The sequence below is a fragment of the Mizuhopecten yessoensis genome, unplaced genomic scaffold, assembly GCF_002113885.1.
Source record: "Mizuhopecten yessoensis strain PY_sf001 unplaced genomic scaffold, ASM211388v2 scaffold4883, whole genome shotgun sequence".
NCBI lineage: Eukaryota > Metazoa > Mollusca > Bivalvia > Pectinida > Pectinidae > Mizuhopecten > Mizuhopecten yessoensis.
The window spans coordinates 194,998-216,366 of record NW_018405769.1 but is presented as its reverse complement, the minus strand read 5'-3'; the positions used below and the strand labels follow the sequence as shown (position 1 = coordinate 216,366).

Sequence of the window (21,369 nt, the reverse complement as noted above, 5' to 3'; positions counted from 1 at the left end):
TTTTTTTAAATAATGTTTTAAAAAGAACACCTTTATTTGGTGATTTTGTAATCAAAATAGAGATTTAGATATTTAAATCTCATATAAATGAAACTTAATATCACTCCCTCTCTCTATATATGAAATTAAATAACTAAGCTTAGTAGTTTAATGTTAGTTATTTAGGATGGTTATTACTTTTTTGTTACTCTAGGACTCTAAACTTTATTTATTAGGCTAACCTCTCATTCATTTATCGTTTAAGGTCTGTGGTAGGCCTATGGTCTTATCATCATTTCGACACAAGTTGTCATGATTTTAGTAACCAATATTGTTACACCGCTAAAGTGACATATCATTTACCTTCGTATCTAAGTCCGTGGTATGACGCAGGATTCAGGCTACGCTGGCCGTTGCGAGTCTGTGTAGTTTGCCAATTAATACGCTGCCAACCATTGCATTTCTGTCGTGAGTCCACGCAACATGTTTGCCTTTTAACGTCTGTCCAAATTTTCCTATATGACAATTCCAATGATAGTCGCAGTAACTAACATTCGCGATAAATTCTAATAATCGGAATCACCTCAACCTCCGCCGCCATTTTGACCTCTGGGGCATGCGCAATACATCGGTAAACGGAACCATTCATTGTGACAAGAGGGATAAGAGGAAATCTTTTGTACTTAAGTGCGAAGGTACATAATGTAAACAGATTACTACATAATGACAAAAGACGTATTTTTGCGTTAAGTACTAGTACTTAAGTGCAAAAGATTTTCACTTAAGTGAAAAAGTTTTTGCCATTATGTGATTTTTTGCCATTATGTCCAGTTTTTTTCACTTAAGTGTAAATCTTTTGCACTTAAGTGCAAAAGTTTTTGCACTTAAGTAGTTTATGTATTTTATCCTAAAACGGCCGCCCATACGTTTTTGATACCTCGTCCCTTCTTGATAAAGGAGCGGATCGCTCCGAAATTTTGACCACCAAAACTTGTCCACACTGTTGGAATTACTTCTTTGCCCCATATACTAGGTTAAGTCATTCGTATCCTACGGACATACCTCCATTAGGATCCAGTATGGGATTTTACCGTCTAAATTACTTCTTTGACCCGTACCTTTGTAAAAGTATTATTTGTATCATAACTGTTGGAATTACTTCTTTGCCCCATACCTATGTATATATATATACAAACAAATGTGTATATATATATATAAAACAACACAAAATCAGTGGGTTTTTTTATTCTTAAAATCAGAATTAAACCACTCTACTACATATACCCATGTGTCCTTGTAACTACAATATACCCATGTATTATTTGTTGTTAAATTATTTTTTTTGTCTTTTTCGGACGGTTTTTTATTCCACGTGTCCCGGTGGTATTCTATGTTGTCCGCCATTACTGTGTTTATTGTCGGCGGGTTGTAAATTTACGACCGGTGTTTATTTCGGTTACGGTTGTTTGTTTCGGCAAACGTTGTCTATTTCACCGTTTTGATTTGTATTACGGGTAAATTTCATTCTACGTCGTACTTTGTTTTTTCCCAGCTTTGTTTACTTATAAACTTTGTTTATTTTTCTGATTTAGTGGGTATATCTCGGTCGGGACAGGGACGGGGGTCAGCTCATGGGTATTCCCATTTCTTTGTGGAACGGGACCCTCATGGTGCTTGTGCTCAGTGTCGTCCTTGTAGTGAGGTTTTGCCTTGTGAACTTTGTTCATAGACTGACTTTCAGGACAAGACGGTTCCCCAGTTCCTAAGCGACCCTCAGCTTACAGTAATAGAGATTCGTCTGTTTCTTCCAGTAAGCGAGGGAAGCAGAGAGGTATGGGTGGTGCCCGCTGCCGGCTGGCTGTATTGTCTCTGTTGCTGTCTCAAGGATCTCTATTCTAGATGTGAATTGGCCGGGAACGCCCGTAAGCGTTCGTGCTTGCCTTCGCGTAGGGACTACTGGCCGACGGTTAGGTGGTGCTGTCCGCGTGACCTTTTCCTTATCCTCTTGGATAAGGGTTTAACTCCATGGCGTTTCCTTTATGGAGTCCTTGGGGTTTGGTCTCCTCGNCCCCCCCCCCCCCCCCGACACACACACATTCTGCTACCTCGGGGGCCTGATCGGCCGGTCCTATTAAGGTGTGTCGGATCGAACATTTACGACTTCTGCCCCTCGGGTAGACTCGTTGATCAAGGGTAGTTTTTTTTTTGGTTACTAAGCCTTAACCTTAAGCCATGGTGGCTATTAGCACTGCACCTAAACGCCGTTATGTGAAGCCTCCTCCTCTCGAGTTGGCCCCTCTGGCTGGCCCATTTCCTCCGGCCGCGATTTCTGGACTGTGGAGGCTATGGACTTTGAGGACACTGCTGTGGCAGAGGACAATGACGTTATTCATCTCCCACATGGTTGCTCTGATATAGACGCTGGTCTTTCCGAGTCGTCTGATGACGGTCCTCAGGAGGGATTGCCCTTTGAGGAGGATGTCCAGGATGAGGTTGACCCTAAATGCTGCTGAGTTTGAGTCAAAGCATGTATGACCACCACCATCGGCGTCATCTGTCCCCGTGTCAGCCACAATTTTTGGTTCCTTGGTGGCTCCTCGGGTGTCCGCTCAGTCGGACCGATCTCTGCCAGAAGGCACTATCGAGTCTTCAGCTCTTGCCACCGTCCAGTCTCTGGTTTTAGTGAGGAATTCTTCTTCAACCCGTAGTCTTTGGTATGCTGGGTCACAGCACAGTGTCGGAGGTGCACGCCACTGACTACGCCACACATAATTTGGTGCTTGCCCCGCAACCAACTAAGCCGGAATCGAGGGAACTCGCAGCCTGATCCGGCAAATCGGTGGACCAGGTGGTGTTCGGCCCCAAAGAACACCGAAAGAAGGACAGACTGCTGCGTCTCTTGATTCAAATTCTGTCTTATATACACTACCTGACGGTTTGTCTATAAAAGGTATCCGGCTTACCTGAGGGTCGGATTACCGATACGGGTTTGTCCTGGATAGAGTGCAGTTTTCTCGGTACATCCTTGGGTCATTCTCCCGCAGTGCGGGATCAGGCTTCGGGTTGGCAGACGGTTCTCTTGCCTGGCAAGGTCTCGATCTGCCTCGACCAGATCTTCCAATGTGTGTGTGTGGTTCAAGTTGGGTTAGAATATGCGCTAGTTTCGGGATCCGCCGTAACATCAGAGCCTATTTTTCCTCCACCGGGGGATCCGTAAAAGGCTTCGGCGATCCAGGAGGAAGTAAAGACCCTGATTACCTAGGGCGCGGTCGAGGAGGTTCCTTTGTCGGAATGTACCTCGGTTTCTACTCCAGAATGTTTCTGGTTCAGAAGAAGTCCGTTGCGTGGCGTCAGATCATAGATATAAGTGCCTTCAATAGGCACGTTGATGCTCCTCACTTAAAGATTAAGACTCACATAGGGAGATTTTTAATTTCCTTTTTTTATTTTATTTTTTTATTTATTTTTTATTTTTTTGTAAATAACAGTATTACTAGTAATTCTAAATCCTAAAAAGAGTACTCTTTGCCTTAAGACTATTATTAATGTATTTCTATTGCTGTGATGTCGCTATGGCGGGTACGTGTATAGCGGACGTCGCTATAGCGAACTATTATGTGACCTCATAGTGTATGACGTCACAACATATATACTTGAAATAAACGGTCTGAAGAATCTCCTATAAGAGATGAAAGTACTAAAGACGCGTTGTTGATATTAGTTCTTCGTCCGTAAGGATACTTTTTCTGCTTTTATAATATATGTATATATACTGTGATGCCCATTTATTATATTTAATATCTTCCATTGTGTATATAAATGCGTACCTGACAACCTGGTAGTATTTGACATGTCCCTATAGGTTGTAGATAGTGGAAATAATTATGCACAGCAAAAATATTCAAATTTCTAATATTGAATATCAATATGGATTGAGTGTCAGTGCTATATATATATATATATTTATATATTTTAAACAGTTTTTTATTCTCAAACAGAATTTGTTCTGGTTCAAATTTTTGTTTTGTTTTTCGGGCTGAAATTACTATCCTAGATATTATTATTAAAAAGTTTTTAAGTCTTGAGCCCAAATTTAAAGTGCATGTGTCCGTAAACTGAATATTGCTCTTGGAATCTACTTCAAACCTCTGGGAAAAAGTCCAGTTGCCATATGCTCCCCTGTGTGATAAAATTCATGTGGAAAAGGAACTGAAAAATAGGACATTCATTTTTGAAATTATATCTAAGTTCCCTAGTTTATGATCCAGTGCCAGTCACTTTTCATTAATAAAGATGATAAGATTAATTCGATATAATAAAATAACCTTGCTAAAGAGAAATGTACACATACATAGTATATTCCTGATAAAAACATTGTCCTTAAAGTATAATTTATTATGATTTTTTTCTTGGACTTATAATTAACCTAGAGAGGTCAATTAGATCAAATGTAAAAATAAGCAGTTCTGGGTATGATTAATTGTATTTCATTATAAATATTCTCTGTGTATTTTAGATTTGGTTATATCTGGTAAATTGCAAGGTTCTTTACCACCAGATCTAAATTAACCAATAGGAGTCTTTGAAAAATGGGAAACAATCTGAACAATTTATATACAACTGCTTGGGGTGGGTGGGGGAGGTTAACTAATTTCATTGGTTTAGAGGAACACTGAACAGTTGTACATGTCCTTTATCTGTTTACTCACAAAATACATGAGCACAAACTTTAAAGCATGAACTTATAACACAGAATAATCAGCAAAAATCAATAACTTTTGCTTACAACAAGCAATACAAGTGATGTGAATGATTCAATGTTGAATCAACTAACTCAGCTTTAAGTCTTTCTGACATCTGCGCCTCCAAGAAAGCTGGGTCCACGTCCCGAGACTGGGTACGTTAGTGCTCAGTGCGTATGTGATCATTTCGGGGGTATGATTGTGGCGCGCTGGGCGTCATCGTAGCAGAAGGCTTTCACAGTAGCTCCAATTTGAGCCAAACTGTTTGCCGTGGGTTGCATCTCGTGTATACTATTCTATGTATCTCCGACACTTGGCGCTGGATATCCGCGTCACACCAGTGTCCCCTTGTTGGGCTCCGTGGCGGGTGGAGGCATAGAACGTGAAACAAACAAATATACACATGGGTAAAGATAAAAACCACTAAAACGACGGACATAACAAAATCAGGAACGATGAACCAAGCTCAAAAAAAACACAAAACGCAACACAGAACACCCCATTCCCGCAATTCCTTGTGATGACCTCCACACAGAGTGGTAAAACAACGGCCGCGTTGTCGACACTTCTGTTGAGGAAGGGCATCCAGGGAATCGCAGGGGATGTGAAATCTGTTAAGCCATTGGGATCGGGCGATCTCCTTATAGAGGTTTATCGCCAACAACAGGCGGTGAACCTACTCGGAACAACCAGTTTTGGCGGCATCGGTGTCAGTGTGAAACCACACTCATCACTTAATTGCAGTAAGGGGGTAATCAGGTGCCCAGCCTTGCGCAATGACACCGATGAAGACATGCTGGCATATTTCCAGGAGGAGAGCGTCCCGGTCTCTGAGGTGAGGCGTATGGTGATCAGGAGAAACAATGATACTATCAAAACAAACACCTTCATCATCACTTTTTCAACACCAACACTACCCCATATAATAACAATCGGATACCAGAGGTACAACGTTTCCGTCTACATCCCATTTGCGATGCCGAAACTGTCAGAAGTACGGTCATCACGAAAAGCGATGTAGACGAAAAGCGATCTGCCAGTATTGTGGCCGTGAGGGTCACACCGAACAAAATGACTGACATCGCCAACCTGCACTGTGTCATCTGTGAGGGGAAGCACGCTGCCACTTCTCGCGACTGCCCTACCTGGAGCCAGGAGAGGGAGATATTACGGGTTAAATACACCCGAGGTGTCTCTTTCCCCGAGGCCAGGAGGATAGTCGGGAGTGCAGACATTGCTACATCCTCTTACGCACAAGTGACTCGAGGCAAGGCGCCGGTTAACAGTGTCACTGTCAAGGATGCTTCAGTTCAAGTTTCTGAAGACATACCTGCCTGGGGCTCACAAGTCCCAGACATGGCTGGTCAACAGGACTTGAAAATCCTCACGGGGGACCCATCCCGTTTCACGACTTTAACCAAACCAACCAAATCAACCAAACCAAACAACCTGTCAAAAGCAGCATCACTCTCAAAAACACCATCTTCATCAAAACCAGCAACACCATCAAAACCAGCAACACCATCAAAACCAGCACCACCATCAAAAACACCTTCCTATTCAGGAGAAAACCCTCCAAAGGTTGGCCCATCTAGGGCACAGATGGGGTTGCAGCGATCTCGCTCACTCATATCTGTTCCTCGGTCCCAAATGAGGCAAGACGTAACATCACCTACCAACAGACCTAGGAAAAAAATTAGAATAGCGAGGGGCGAATCTGATGGACCTGATCTGAATGTCACCTTTGGCAAAGGATCAGAGGACCCGACAAACCGGTTCAATGTCCTTCTAGATTACGATGATGAGATGGAGACGATTGCCTTAGCGCCTCGTGCTTCGACTCGATCGAAATCCAGCCAAAATAGCAAAAGATAAATAATACAATTATCCAATGGAACATCCGCGGATTAAAGGCAAATATAGAAGAATTTCAGAATCTATCAAAAGAATTTAGACCCGCCATTTTTTGTCTACAAGAAATCATGCTCAAAAACCCAATCACGCTTAGAAATTTCTCACTCTACACTAACATTCCAACTGTAGTTAGCAGAGCAGCAGGTGGCGCAGCGGTAGCTGTCCATAAAAATATTCCTCACAGAATGATCAAGTTAAACACAAATTTACAGGCTGTTGCTGTCTGTGCATCATTACACAGGCAAATATCCGTATGTTCAATTTATCTCCCTCCGAGTATTGTTTTCACTTGTGAGCAACTCAATAATCTCGTCTCCCAGCTCCCAACACCATTCATAATCCTCGGTGATTTTAATGGTCATAATAGCCTGTTGGGCTCTCCCAACACAGACGAGAGAGGAAGACGTATTGAGGAATTTAGAGAAAAAACCTTGTGCCTTTTTAACAACAATACCCCTACTTATTTACACCCTGCTTCAGGCTCTCGTACCCACATTGATCTATCATTATGCCATCCATCCATTTTACTTGACTATGACTGGAGGGTAAATGATGATCTTTGTGGGAGTGACCACTTCCCAATTTTTCTTAAGAATATTGGGACTCCTCTTGATGATCCTCTACCTCGATGGAATATGCACAAAGCAGATTGGGCCAAATTCCAACACATGTGCATTGAAAAACTAACCATAGACAAATGTATTAACCTCGACGACCCTATCAAAACTTTTACTGAAACACTCACTTCTATTGCCCAAAAGACAATTCCAAAATCCGCTCCAAAACCTACGAAGTTCCTTTAATATGAAGAATCTTTTAAAACACACAGTAATCGGGCAGCTGCTCTAAGACGCTACTTCAATTGCCCAACTGCTTCAAACTACAGTGAATTTAAAATTTGGCGGGCAAAGGCTCGGCGATCAATTAAAATTGACAAAAGAAACAGCTGGACAGAATATGTATCCAAGATATCATCAAACACGTCCTCAAAAAAAGTATGGGATATGATTTGGAAAATAAGTGGGAAAAAGAAAAAGGTAACATCCTCCCACCGTATCAATAAAAACAAAATTTTCTCGTCTATGACTGAAATTGCTGATGTATTTGCAAAAAACATAGCTAAAAACTCATCCCCTTTAAACCACTCCCAAAAATTCCAGTCTTTAAAAAAAAAAAAGAGAAAAGAAACGGCTCAATTTCAAATCATCAAACAAAGAAAGTTATAATGAACAATTAATTTACCCTACCAGAACTTGTTGATTCGCTTAGAAAATCACAGGACACTGCTTCAGGTCCTGATGATATTCCATATCAATTTCTAAAGCACTTACCGGACTCTTCACTAACATGCCTTCTTTACATATTCAACCAAGTTTACGCTTCCGGAAAGATTCCCGATTCGTGGAAGAACTCCACAATTATACCTATCCCAAAACCGGGAAAGGATGCTACTGACCCAAACAACTATCGTCCTATCTCTCTGACTAGTTGTGTATGTAAAACTTTAGAACGAATGATAAACACTAGACTGGTTTGGTTTCTTGAGGCCAACGATATAATATCCCCTCTTCAAAGTGGCTTTAGAAATAGAAGAGGGACAAATGACCATCTCATCAGATTAGAGACGTTCATTCGAGAGGCTTTCGCCAAGAAAGAACACCTTGTCGCTGTGTTCTTCGATCTTGAGAAGGCCTATGATACTACATGGCAGTATGGCATCATGAAAGATCTTCACGACCTTGGCGTACGTGGAAACCTTCCCAATTTTATATCTAATTACCTATCAGATAGACACTTCAAAGTCCGTGTTGGTTCAACTTTTTCTGAAACGTCTAAACAGGAAATGGGAGTCCCACAGGGTGGAATCCTATCAGTCACACTGTTTGGTCTTAAAATCAATGATATAGTCAAATGTCTTGGTCAATCAACAGAAGGGTCGTTATTTGTGGATGACTTCTTGATCTGTTACAGATCTAAGAACATGCACACGATAGAACGACAACTTCAACAGAGTTTAAACAAACTACAAAATTGGGCAGACGAAAACGGCTTCAAATTCTCTAAATCCAAAACTGTGTGCATGCATTTCTGTCAAAAACGAAAAGCACACAATGACCCAAATCTAACACTCGATGGCACTAGAATTCCTGTTGTTGAACAGACTAAATTTCTCGGCCTCATTTTTGATTCGAAACTCTCTTTCATACCACATATAAAGTATCTGAAGGATAAGTGTTCCAAGGCGTTAAACATTATACGAGTCCTTTCTCATACTGATTGGGGAGCGGATCGTGAAATGCTTTTGCGCCTATACAGATCACTTATTCGAACAAAACTGGATTATGGTTCTATGGTATACGGGTCAGCGCGCAGTTCGTACCTTCAGATGCTAGATCCAATCCATAACCAAGGGCTACGTCTTGCCCTGGGAGCTTTTCGAACAACACCTGTAAAAAGCCTGTACGTGGAAGCAAATGAACCATCCCTTTATGACAGAAGAATAAAACTTTCATTACAATTTGCAACTCAATTAAAATCAAACCCTAAAAATCCTGCTTTCAACCAAGTATTCAACCCCAAATACCAAAACATATTTACGCAAAACCAAAAACTTCTGCCAACATTTGGTATCCGAATTTTGAATTTCCTGCAAGAACTCAACATAAAATTGACGGACATAGCTGAATTTAACATATCTGATGTTCCTCCGTGGACCATTCAAACCCCCGATTTTAACTTTACATTACATGAGCGAGGGAAATCAAGTGTTATGCCCGAAGAACACAAATCCTCCTTTCGGGAATGCATTTCGAATTACCCTTCTCATACACAACTTTACACCGATGGCTCCAAAGAAGGTGAGAAAGTGGCAGCAGCCTGCTGTACTGCCAATACTTGCACTTCAGTCCGACTACCAGACGGCGCCTCCATCTTTTCTGCTGAAGCATGCGCCATTGGTTTGGCCCTCGACCATATCGATGAACACCGCATTAAAAAGGCAATTATTTGTTCAGACTCTCTATCTGTCCTACAGAGTTTACAGTTACGAGATCCTAAAAACACAATCGTACAAAACCTTGCTCTTCGAATATCTCGTATATTAAAAAAGTCTAAAATAACTTTACTATGGATTCCGAGCCATGTCGGAATAAAAGGCAACGAATTTGCTGACAGGGAAGCAAAAAATGCATTGAATCTCGAACAAACAAATATCAAACTACCATACACAGATTTTAAACCTACTATTCGTACAGCCATTCAAAATGAATGGCAGAAACGCTGGTCTCTGGAGACCAACAACAAACTTTTTAAGATACAACCGAAACTTAAAACATCTATTCCCAGTCGGAAAGATCGTAGAGAGGAAGTTGTCCTCGCTCGGCTCCGCACTGGGCACACATATCCTACTCATTCGTACCTTTTAAAACGAGAAGATATACCTTCATGCCACGCATGTGACACTCCATTTACAGTGGAGCATTTTTTAATAGAATGTTCCGATTTTAAACACATTCGTGATAACTACTTCCGAGTCCCGGATATGAAAACACTTTTCAGTTCCGTGGATTCGAAGGCATTATTTAACTATTTGAAAGACATCGGTCTATTTTATAGACTCTGATGTCTTTTAACCCACCTTATCATTTTTGACGTTATATATATATCGCATATTCCATATCATCTATTCGTTATCTCTTTTATTATTTTAACCCCCTTTTATTATTTTTTATTATCTACACATACAATGCGAATACTTTTAAAAATGAACCATTTTATCTGATTTTATCTTCGCTATTCACATGTTTGTTAAAAAAGTAAAATAGATCAATAAATCACCATGGCCCTAATTGACCACAGCCGTCGATGGGCCGTTAAACATAAACAAACAAACAAACAAACAAATTCTGACATCAACTTTCTGTATCCGTACATGAAAATTCCTGTAAAGTTATCAACCCTAAACTTAGAACTAACGGGATATCTTGAATAGGTAGACACATGTCACAGTAAACAAGAATTCCTCATTATTAATATAAAAACAAATAACAACTCGCCCCCCCCCCCCCCCCCCCCCCCCCATCTCCCCAAACAAAACAAAACTATATTTTTTCAACGAAGCTGTGTACGAACAATAACATAAATCAAGATGAATTTCGAAATCACACTTTTTATTTGAGTATGTGGTGACTGATTATCATAATAAGTCAGCGCTTTTACCGCGTTTGGCATAATTACATCTGCATCTGTGTAAATCCTTTTACAAACTACTTTCATTTGTTTCACTGTGGTTAACAATGACATGCAACAGACTAATGAAATACAGATATTCTCACTAATAAGAACTATTTCTGTGACCCTATTTCTTTTAGGCCAGCAAAACCTATCCAATTGTCATTTAAATAATTAAACCCAGCAACTTCACAAACATAAGTTCCCAATTCAATGTCTCTTCGGAACACTCGAGTTTCTTTCGGAAATGTTTATAACTCGGGATTATTCCAGCCATTTTAGTATATAGTAATGTGTGCTTTCTAATACCAATCTTTTAAAATGTATGCGTTAATATAATAATTAATTTCAAATATATTAACTAAAGTTATTGATAATATTTCATATTGGTGTTAGTTATACTTGCTGTAGAAAAATAAGAACCTGCGTTCGCAAAGCTAGATTTACACAGCTCCCGTTTATAGCATTCGCACTTTGCACCTCTGTTATCTCATTTTATGCACAATTATGTATTTATTTCTGCGCATGCTCGGAAAAACTTTAAATTCCTATCGCGGTTAAGTCGAAGCGGTGCTGTATTGTATACTTCTCAGGCTATGTAGCAAACAAGCCGGGCTTACAACCCCCTTCTTTTAACAAAAACGCAACATAGACTATAAAATATAAAAAAATAAAATAAAAACATGTAATGCCTGGAAAGAGCGCAGCTTTTGTTTTAGTAAACTACAGTTCCTTATCTTAATATTTTGTATGAAAATGGTTTTGTTATCAGCTGTTTTGCCTTGCAACCATACATTCATATTTAGCCCCATCTGTTTTGCTGCAGCTTTAAGTTCACATGCTGTAGCCCACCCCTGGTGTTTTATCATGTTGTCCCAGTACGTGAATCTATTCGGAATAGCAGAGAAACCATGACCCAAGACTGCCTCATGTTTCGATTCATCCCAGTTGTTAAAAATGAAATTGCATATAGAACTTCTGTGCCTTCTAGAGTATTCTGTCGCACGATATGAACCACAATCACAGATAGTGTCACCAATTTGTCCATTTTTCCGAAAATCAACATGTATCTGGTACAGATGACAAAAGCAGTTAACGTTGTCTGGTACAGACCCCACATGGATATGAAGCGGTGAAATGCTACAACAAATCATAAACAAATCTTACCAAACAGTCTTCTATCTCTGTATAAACATGTACACATATCAAGAAAGCCTATACTGTAATTATATAATTATATCGCATACAATTTCTGTACATGAATCTGTCCGATTCAAATATCACCGAACATATCCCATCTCATCGAAATCATCATATTTATCTTCCAAAAAGTTCTATCCGATAAACATATACGATTCTATGTAAATAACTAACAAGAAACCAGGTAAACCATTCGGTAGGTTAGGGGTTATCTAGAAAATACAAAACAAATAGTCCTAAAGTCCTCACCGAGAACTGGAAAGGTAAATTTATATGTATCGTATGGTGAATTATTCAATACTTCTAGCTAAGTTAGGTTATGACAATTATGGCGACTTATATTATCCCTATTTCTACCTGGATTATGCAGAAATTACATAAATTGTTACTGCAAATAATAAACTAAGCATCATTATAATTTGAAGAAATACTAACAAAGTGTGAAATAGCACAGTTTAACCAAAAGGTTATAAATAAGAATATGTAGCATGCCTACATGTAGGGCGCTGCCATATTTTTTTTTCCCAGTCAGACCACGAGGAGCCCCAAGTAGTCGATAAATCTATATACAACAAGAGAAGACAGAACATAGAGTATAAAAGATCGCCTTCAATGGCAAGACTCAGGCAATGGAAGAAGCAATTCCCGTCACCTGGCACATCATACAAAATATATTTCCCATTGCTTACAGCTGACATTGACAACATAATGATAATGGTGATAAAGAAGAATAATTAGACAGACTATCTTTGAATTTTACCAGTTCACAACGAAAATATTTAAACTTGTAAGTCTGTGTAACGCCAGGTGAATTCAGGGGTCTGTGTGTGTTTACACACAATGACGGTGCAGCAGACGTTAGGCTGTGAGCCGTGACGCCACACCAGTTGTCCTCTCTCTTATGCGGTCTCACTTAAAAGCGTCTTCAACCGACAACAAGCGTCTTCAAGTGACAACAAGTGTCGCCAGACAAATTCTAGAAAATACTGAATGAAGTAAGCGAAATCAGAAGATATGTTGTTAATATGACTATAATACACCTCTGTACCAAATTTTAATTTGATATTTGATAAAATGACCGAGTTATGCTGAATTGAATTTTTACGATCGCAGCGTGGCACATGTGTGTTTAAACATGTAAAGTGAAGAAAGCGTCGCCAGATAATATCGTTACAATTACCCGCTAAAGTAAGTGACATAAGAAGATATGTTATTAGTTAGGCTTTTATTGATATATATTCCAAAGGGCCGGTTACTAATAATGTTAATTCTCCATAGGAGCCTGCCCCCGTATAATTTCTTATCTAGCTCAACTACTGTTTTTTACTTTTCCGAAGAATAAATTTACACCTTTCCGACACCCAGATTTCATAATTTCAGTGAAAATGTATTTTTATAAAGTTGTCAATTTCAGCATCAAAGACATAAGTTCGTAAATAAAAGAAGGTTATCTCGAAATTGTAATTCGCAACATAGTATAAATTTCTTTTGATAAATTTTTCCAAAACATCGTGTTTATTCATAAAACATAAAAAAAATAATTCTCGGATGAAAATGCACTTGCAGAGACACAATTATGAAGAAAAATGCCATAAAATTGCAATTTTCTCCCGTTATATAGTTTTGGATGCAAATTTCCATCAGAAAATCGGATAGAGCTTTACTTGTTTCATATGTGTACCAAAAATCAGCTAATTCCATGTGGTGGAACGTTCTCATATCGCCGCCTGAATGTGGTTGTAAATTGAAAGAAAAGGGGAAATGAGTAACAACCTTGTCTGAAACCCTATTATATAGCTTATTATATACAAACTTTTATATTGAATATCAGAGCGGATATTTTCATGACAGTTTTATGATGTGTAACGACTAAATAAACAGTATCGATATAAAGATTTACACTGAGGACACCCTGATACATGAATACTGTTCTATCTCAAGTTGTCCTCTTCTGAATTTTCTGATCGTGTGGCCTTGTACATTTATCCGTATCTTCTTGTCTTTGTCTATACGTTTACGGAATCATTGACTCGACGCTAGCTATTCTTGTCTCACTTTCCTTGTTTTATTGTCCCATCTCCAAAGCGTTGTGGCTCTGTCAGGGTTGGGACCCTGACTTGTCTCACTTTCTTTGTGCCTGCCGACCACGCCACATCGAATAGATAGATTATCCATATGAAATACTTTATTTTGTTCTAAGTAATCAATCAATTCTGCGCTTCTTGGAGGTATTGAATGTGATTTATTATATTGTCTTGTTATTTTGTGTAATTAGTTGTTCGTTATTTATCACACATTTTCGCATAATTGTACCAAACTACTAAGTATTAGCTGTTTACAGCAATCATCGGTGGCTTGCTATTTTGTTACTTTATCGACGCTTCATAAACCAATCGTTATTGTTTCAAGATGGAGGGTAAATGTGTTGGAGAAGGGTGTCAAGTATACTTCAAGAAACGTAGTGGCAATAAGAACAGAAGTGCACGCAATGTAAATAGTCCACAATATAAATGGCTCCTAGATACGCTGGTGCAACAAGGATTGATGTCAGCAAAGGAACAAGCACTTATTTGCCAGAAGTGCTACATGAAGTATCTTCGGAACAAAAATCAGCCTGAACCTGAACCCGAGCAGAACCAGGAAATAGAGGAAGAAGACGACTCCCCGTCCCATATCCTGCCGTTGCTGACCCTTCATGATCTTTTGAATGGATCATCTTCACACAAAAAATGCTGTCTCTGTCTTGTTACCTTTGCAAGAAATGGAACAAAATCATCAGTCTTACCAAAACGTGCAAGACATCACCTGATCTATTCACACAAACTGTGGTGTCCCACCTCATCCCGCGTCTGCTCCATTCACCTTATTGGTAACGACTTAGATCCGTCTACAGAGGTTGTCCTTGATGGTAGAGGTTCCTTGGAATCTCAGTTACCATCAAAATCGTCCGAAATCATTAATGACCTCCTAGAGGTGTCGCACGTCCTTTCACAGAACCAGTCTGCGTTTACAATAAGCTTTTCTTCTCTTGATGACTCGGCATGCATGGCCTGGACAGGTTGGTCCAAAGATCAGTTCCTCGAAATCCACTCGCACTGTTCCCCATATCTTTCATCTGGTATATATACCAAGACTACACACGATGCTCTATTACTGTTCTGGGTAAAACTGAAAACCGACATTTCCTGGAGTCAGTGTTCTTCTCTTTTTGGAATTTCCAAGTCAAGTGTGTCCAAAACTTTCCACTCCATAGTACAGGCATTAGACACATCGATAGTCCCACAATTTCTAGGTCCGGATCACTTGACAAGAGAACAGTTGCTCGGGCACAATACTGTCTTTTCAGAAGCATTTTTTGGAGATAAAGCCACTGCCATATTAGATGGCACCTATATTTATATCCAGAAAAGCTCCGACCACAAGCTCCAGAGAATGTCCTACTGTGGCCAGAAGAAGAGAAACTATCTCAAATTCATGAGCATCGCCTTACCAGATGGCTACATTCTGGACACAGTAGGACCATTCACTGGCAGCGAAAATGATGCTACAATTACAAAAAAAGTCATGGACAAGCTAGTTACTTGGCTACAACCAGACGACAACGTTGTCGTTGACCGAGGTTTTAGAGATGTCCTACCAGTTCTCGAAGCCTCTGGCCTCAATGCTAGCATGCCGTCATACCTGAAACCCGGTCAAAGTCAACATTCTGACGTCCAAGCAAATCTTGACAGAACTATCACCAAATCGAGGTGGATTGTGGAATCCTATCATGGTCGTCTGAAACACTGGACGTTCTTCCGAACGCAATTGGTGTCTAACAGCTTTATCAATGTCATCGAGGCTTTGCTTCGAACCGTCACAGCCTGTCTGAATGGTATTAGAGGACCGATCTACCAGAGATCTCCAGAGAGAGATGCCAAAGATAGGCTAATGGCTGAACGTATGAAGGACCGTTTGACAACACCGAATGGTTTAGCTCAGAGAGTCAAGACAGATCCGGATCTATCTAGACGGGCAAGGTCCGAGTTTGTCAAGATGGATGCATCTTCCGTACTGTTTCCCCGTCTCGATCTTGATTACTTGAGAACCATTACGTGTGGAACGTATCAGATATCTCTGGCTCCTGGTTACATCGCCGAACATTTAAGTGATGACGGAGACTATGAGGTGTGGCTTTACCAGCACTCCCCAGACCTTCTCCGATGTCAAATACATTCTCGACACAAATGCCAAACGAAATATAACGTTTGGATACGGTTCACCGTTTCACCCGATGTTGAGGCCCCAATAAAGGACTACTGCTGCCAGTGCCCAGTTGGAGAGAGAACGATGGGAATGTGTGCGCACATCTCCAGTATCTTGTACTACCTTTGGTATTACAGGACGCTGGAAAAACCCTCGACCATTACAACCATAGGTAAAGAAATTCCGACAAAACTTCCATGCGGCGACGGAGTGCATATGTCGAAAGTATGTTTGGGGCTCGATATGAAAGATCCCCGTTACCATGTGACTAACCAAACTTATAAATATAGGTATTGGAATTTCAGCTCGATATTTGAAAAAAATATCGAGTTATGATTAATTTATTATTACGATCGGCGGCGTGGCATACGTGTGTGAATAGAACTCAACATATGAAGAAGCGTCTTCAAACTATATCTCTAAAATTAATCGATTAAGTAAGCGACATCAGAAGATATGTTATTCTTATAACTATGATACACCTTTATACCAAATTTCATTTAGATATATGAAAAATGACTGAGTTATCGTGAATTTATTATTTTACTATCGTCGGCTTGGCACACGTGTGTTAATAAAACTGTACAGATCAAGAAGCGTCTTCAGGATTTACCTCTTAAAATAATTGATGATAAAGTAAGCGACATCATGAGATATGTTATTCATATGACTATGATACAACTATATACCAAATTTTAATTTGATTTGTTGAAAAATTATCGAGTTATCGTGAATTTAATTCTACGATGTACAGATATTAAGCTATACGCCATGCCACATGTGTACGTACGTAGGGTAGGGCTTCGCATAGGCAGAGAGTGTATGTGTTATACGTCTCTGTCACAGGTGAACATATAGAATATATTGCTATATAAATATTGATACACCTTTAATCAGCTGTGTCAAGAATAACATTATTGTATTTATTGAACAATTTAGATTTTAACTGTAACCGATTACGAATACATTTAACAATGTGTTTAATTACCGTTCTAAACGTACAAAACAAGAGTTTCAGCGCACAACCCTCGCTACAAAGGAGGCGATACTCGATAGATTAATTAACAAACAGGCTCCGGAAGTCATTCTAGACGACATTAAATCATTGGAAAATTCTATGAATGAACCCAGAGACCTTAGGCAAATTCACAATGCCAAGTATCTTTTGCAGAAAAAAAGTGACGACAAACAACCAAACAGTTATAGTCAAAATACGGCGGACGGACTGTTTAAGTGTTCTCAAAGAAATCCATGACAGCAATTTTATACGAGAAGTAATTGTTACAAAAGGGAAACCCCCTTCAGTTATCCTTTATCCGACAACCAGCTGACGGATATGAAAACCGCTTGTACCAATAACGGCGCAATTTTAGGAATTGATAGGACATTTAAACTTGGACCATGCTTCGTTACTGCCTTGGTTTTTAATAACCCCAACTTGGTTAGGAAATGTAAGGAAAATTCTCCTATTATGCTTGGTCCTGTTTATTTACATTGGGATGCCAGCTTTTTCACGTACTCGCGGTTTTTAACGCATATTGCCAGTGTCCTAGATCTTGACTTCGACCTGTGTGACCTCGTTATAGGGTCTGACGAAGAGAAAGCTTTAGTTAAGGCCATAGAAACCAACTTCCCCGATGCCACGCTTACTTTCTGTACACGACACATACAGGAAAACGTTTCGAGACATTTGTCAGTTAAAATTGGCATGACTGATAAAGTCAAGGCCCCGATCATGTCATCAATCTTTGGTGAAGATGTTTTATTGAATTGTGATTCAATAAAAGAATTCAATACCATTGGACAAACGATTGACGAGTCGTATGGAACACGTTTAGGAAGATATTGGTCAGTAAAGATTTTACCAACGAATAAGCGCAGGGTGATTGAATCGAGATTGCGCAATGCTGCAATTCCAAAAGGTTGGAAAAACAACAATTGCGAATCGATGAATCACATCATCAAACTTCTTGGGGACTGGAAAATATCAAAGGTCCCCGAGCTGATTCAGCGTTTGGATACCATTCAACAATCGCAGTACTCTGACGTACGAAGATCGTTGCATGGTCTTGAAGACTATGAATTGGCCGCGCACGCGCAGCATTTCAAGTTGAGCACAGTTGTGTGGCGCGAATTGATAAAGCGCGAAGAGTTGACAAGTTCCTAAAATATGTGTGGAAGAAAACAGACTTTTTAACATCTACGAATGGTATGTTAACAATAACTAAAACCGCAGCAATCTCAAAAAAAACAGGGACGCGAAAACGTGTTCGCGCGAATCGCATGCGAAACGCACGGTCCTGTTAAATTGTAACTTAGTTACCTGATGACAATAATGCTAAATGAAGAACTTTTTTAACGTTTTCACAATACTTGTGTGCCCACAGGACGGGATTCAAGATGTGAAAATTATTTACATTTGATTTTTTTTTAGTTTGAACAGAGAAACAGTTATTCTTACGTATACAGACAAAATGTATTTGATTGTATGAAATACCGATATTTACACATGTGTGCCAGTTATTTCATTAGAAGTTTAAAACGATTGTATTTTTCAGCTGTACCTTTACAACAATTACCATTAAATTTTAGTGTAGCCTTCATTTAAACTTATAGGTACTTAGGGATTTTTTTTAAACACTAACATTAAATCGATCAGTTACACGAACATATTACGGACCCTGAGTAGAACCACGTCCACGTCCGTAGGGTCTGGTAACATGCTCGTTTCAAGAGTGTGGCTGAGAGTTCTACAATATAATTCGGTTTAACTGTGTTCACCTATGCGACGCCTTACCCTACGCACACATATGTGACACGGCGTATAGCTTCGTTAAATCGTAAAATTAAATTTTAACAAATCTACCTGAAGTTTGGTATAAAGGTGTATCATAGTTATATGAATAACATATCTTCCGATGTCTCTTACTTAATCGATTAATTTGAGAGATATTGTCTGAAGACGCTTCACAATCTGTCGAGTTCTATTCATACACGTGTGCCAAGCCGTCGATCGTAATAATCAAAATCATCATTACTCGGTCATTTATTCAAATTTTCTACCTGAAGTTTGGCATAAGGTGTATCATAGTTATATCAATAGCATATCTTCTGATGTCGCTTACATTATAGGTTAATATTGGAGATATTGTCTGCAGTCCCTTTACGATCTGTAGTGTTCTATTCACACACGTATGCCACGACGCCGACCTTAATAATAAATTAATCATAACTCGATCATTTTTAGCTCACCTGGCACGAAGTGCCAAGCGAGCTTATGCCGTGGCGCGGCGTCCGTCGTCCGTCCGTCCGTCCTCGTCCGTCAACTTTTCCTTTAAACAACTTCTTCTGAAGAACGGACAGGCCTAGAGTCATGATATTTGGCTGAAAGGTTCATTGGATGGAGCCCAACAAAGTTTGAGAACGAAAATGACCTTGACCTGTTTTCAAGGTCACGGGGGTCAGATATGTCAAAAACTTCAAACGACTTCTTCTTCAGAACGGACAGGCCTAGAGTCATGATATTTGGCTGAAAGGTTCATTGGATGGAGCCCAACAAAGTTTGAGAACCAAAATGACCTTGACCTGTTTTCGAGGTCACAGGGGTCAAATATGTCAAACACTTCAAACGACTTCTTCTGAAGAACTGGTAGTTATAAAATCTTAATATTTGGCAGGTGGCTTCCTGGGACAGAGCCAAACAAAGTTTGCGAATGAAAATGACCTTGACCTTTTTTTAAGGTCACATGAGGCAGATATATCAAACAGTTTAAACGACTTCTTCTGAAGAACTGGTAGTTATAAAATCTTAATATTTGGCAGGTGGCTTCCTGGGACAGAGCCAAACAAAGTTTGCGAATGAAAATGACCTTGACCTACTTTCAAGGTCAAAGCGTTCAAATATGTCAAACAGTTCAAACAGCTTCTTCTGAAGAATTAAAAGGCATAAAATTATAATATTTGGCTGGTGACTTCCTGGGATAGAGCTCACCAAAGTTTGCAAATGAAAATGACCTCAACCTACTTTAGAGATCATAGAGGTCAACAACATTTTAATGGATTTGTTCTTGAGAACTAAAAGGAATGGATTGATAAGATTTGGCTGGTAGCTTTTTGGAATAGAGCTAACCAATTTGAGAAGGAAAATGACATTGACCTACTTACAAGATCACAGGGAAAAATATGTCAAGCAACTTCTGATAAAAAAATCAAAAAGCATAGAATCTTATAATAATATTTTGCTGGTAGTTTCAACAGATGAAGCAAACAAAGTTTGCGGGGGAAGTATTTTTAGTGCAATATAATATTTAATGAAAACATTTTGCTATGACTGCTTAAATATTCAGGTGAGCGATACAGGCCCTCTTGGGCCTCTTGTTATGAATCTATTTCAGCCAAATCCGATCGTTATTTTCCATCAGGAGTCTCACTTGATATGTTTATGTAGTATTTGAAAAAAAGACAAAAAATATAGTTACTTCACCGTGATGTCCCCTTTAATATTTATTATAAATGTCAAATCTGAAAAAGAATGAATGTTATAACATTACCCTACTTAGCTGTCAGAACATTTTGACTGTACATTCTTAGATTTTAAAGGTAGCAAGAAGTTTTTTTAATCCATTTTGGCTTTACATTTTTTCTTTAATTGTAGATCTGGAAATGGTTAAGGCACAAACTTTAGAACTGGATGCCCAAAATGACGCTATAAAAGAACTGTTTGTTGCTGTGGAGCAGAGGTACCAGTGTAGAGAATGCAGCAAAAAATTCAAAAAAGTTGGGTTTTTGAAACGACATCTAATTAGAGAACATGAGTGGACATTTGGAGTTGACAGACAGAATGCTGATTCACCAGATCATATTGCTCTTTACAGAGCTTCGTTTATGAAATGTGCATTGCTGTTACGAGATATTGAGGACTCCTATAAAATGGCTGATGGCGACAGAATTGCAGAAACTGCTAAATTTCAACTATTGCTATCTAATGTTGGAAAGCACACAAGATATCAGCTCTGGTTGTTCAGGTTCTTGGCTTACATTTATGGAATTCTTTTACCAA

At 39.3% G+C, this 21,369-nt stretch overlaps 2 protein-coding genes across 2 annotated transcripts in view; both read left to right on the top strand.

Annotated features, from left to right (window-relative positions):
- The first annotated feature begins 5,792 nt into the window (after window positions 1-5,792).
- On the top strand, window positions 5,793-6,596 carry LOC110449994. Its single transcript, XM_021497192.1, has 2 exons — window positions 5,793-6,084; window positions 6,286-6,596. The coding sequence occupies exons 1-2, from the start codon at window positions 5,793-5,795 to the stop codon at window positions 6,594-6,596; spliced, it is 603 nt and encodes a 200-aa protein (XP_021352867.1).
- Window positions 6,597-20,972: 14,376 nt separating this feature from the next.
- The window catches only part of LOC110449993, a 3,574-nt gene continuing 3,177 nt past the window's right edge, over window positions 20,973-21,369 (top strand). The window contains exon 1 of the mRNA XM_021497191.1: window positions 20,973-21,367. Coding sequence (XP_021352866.1) covers window positions 20,973-21,367 — 395 coding nt within the window. The remainder of the gene's footprint in view (window positions 21,368-21,369) is intronic.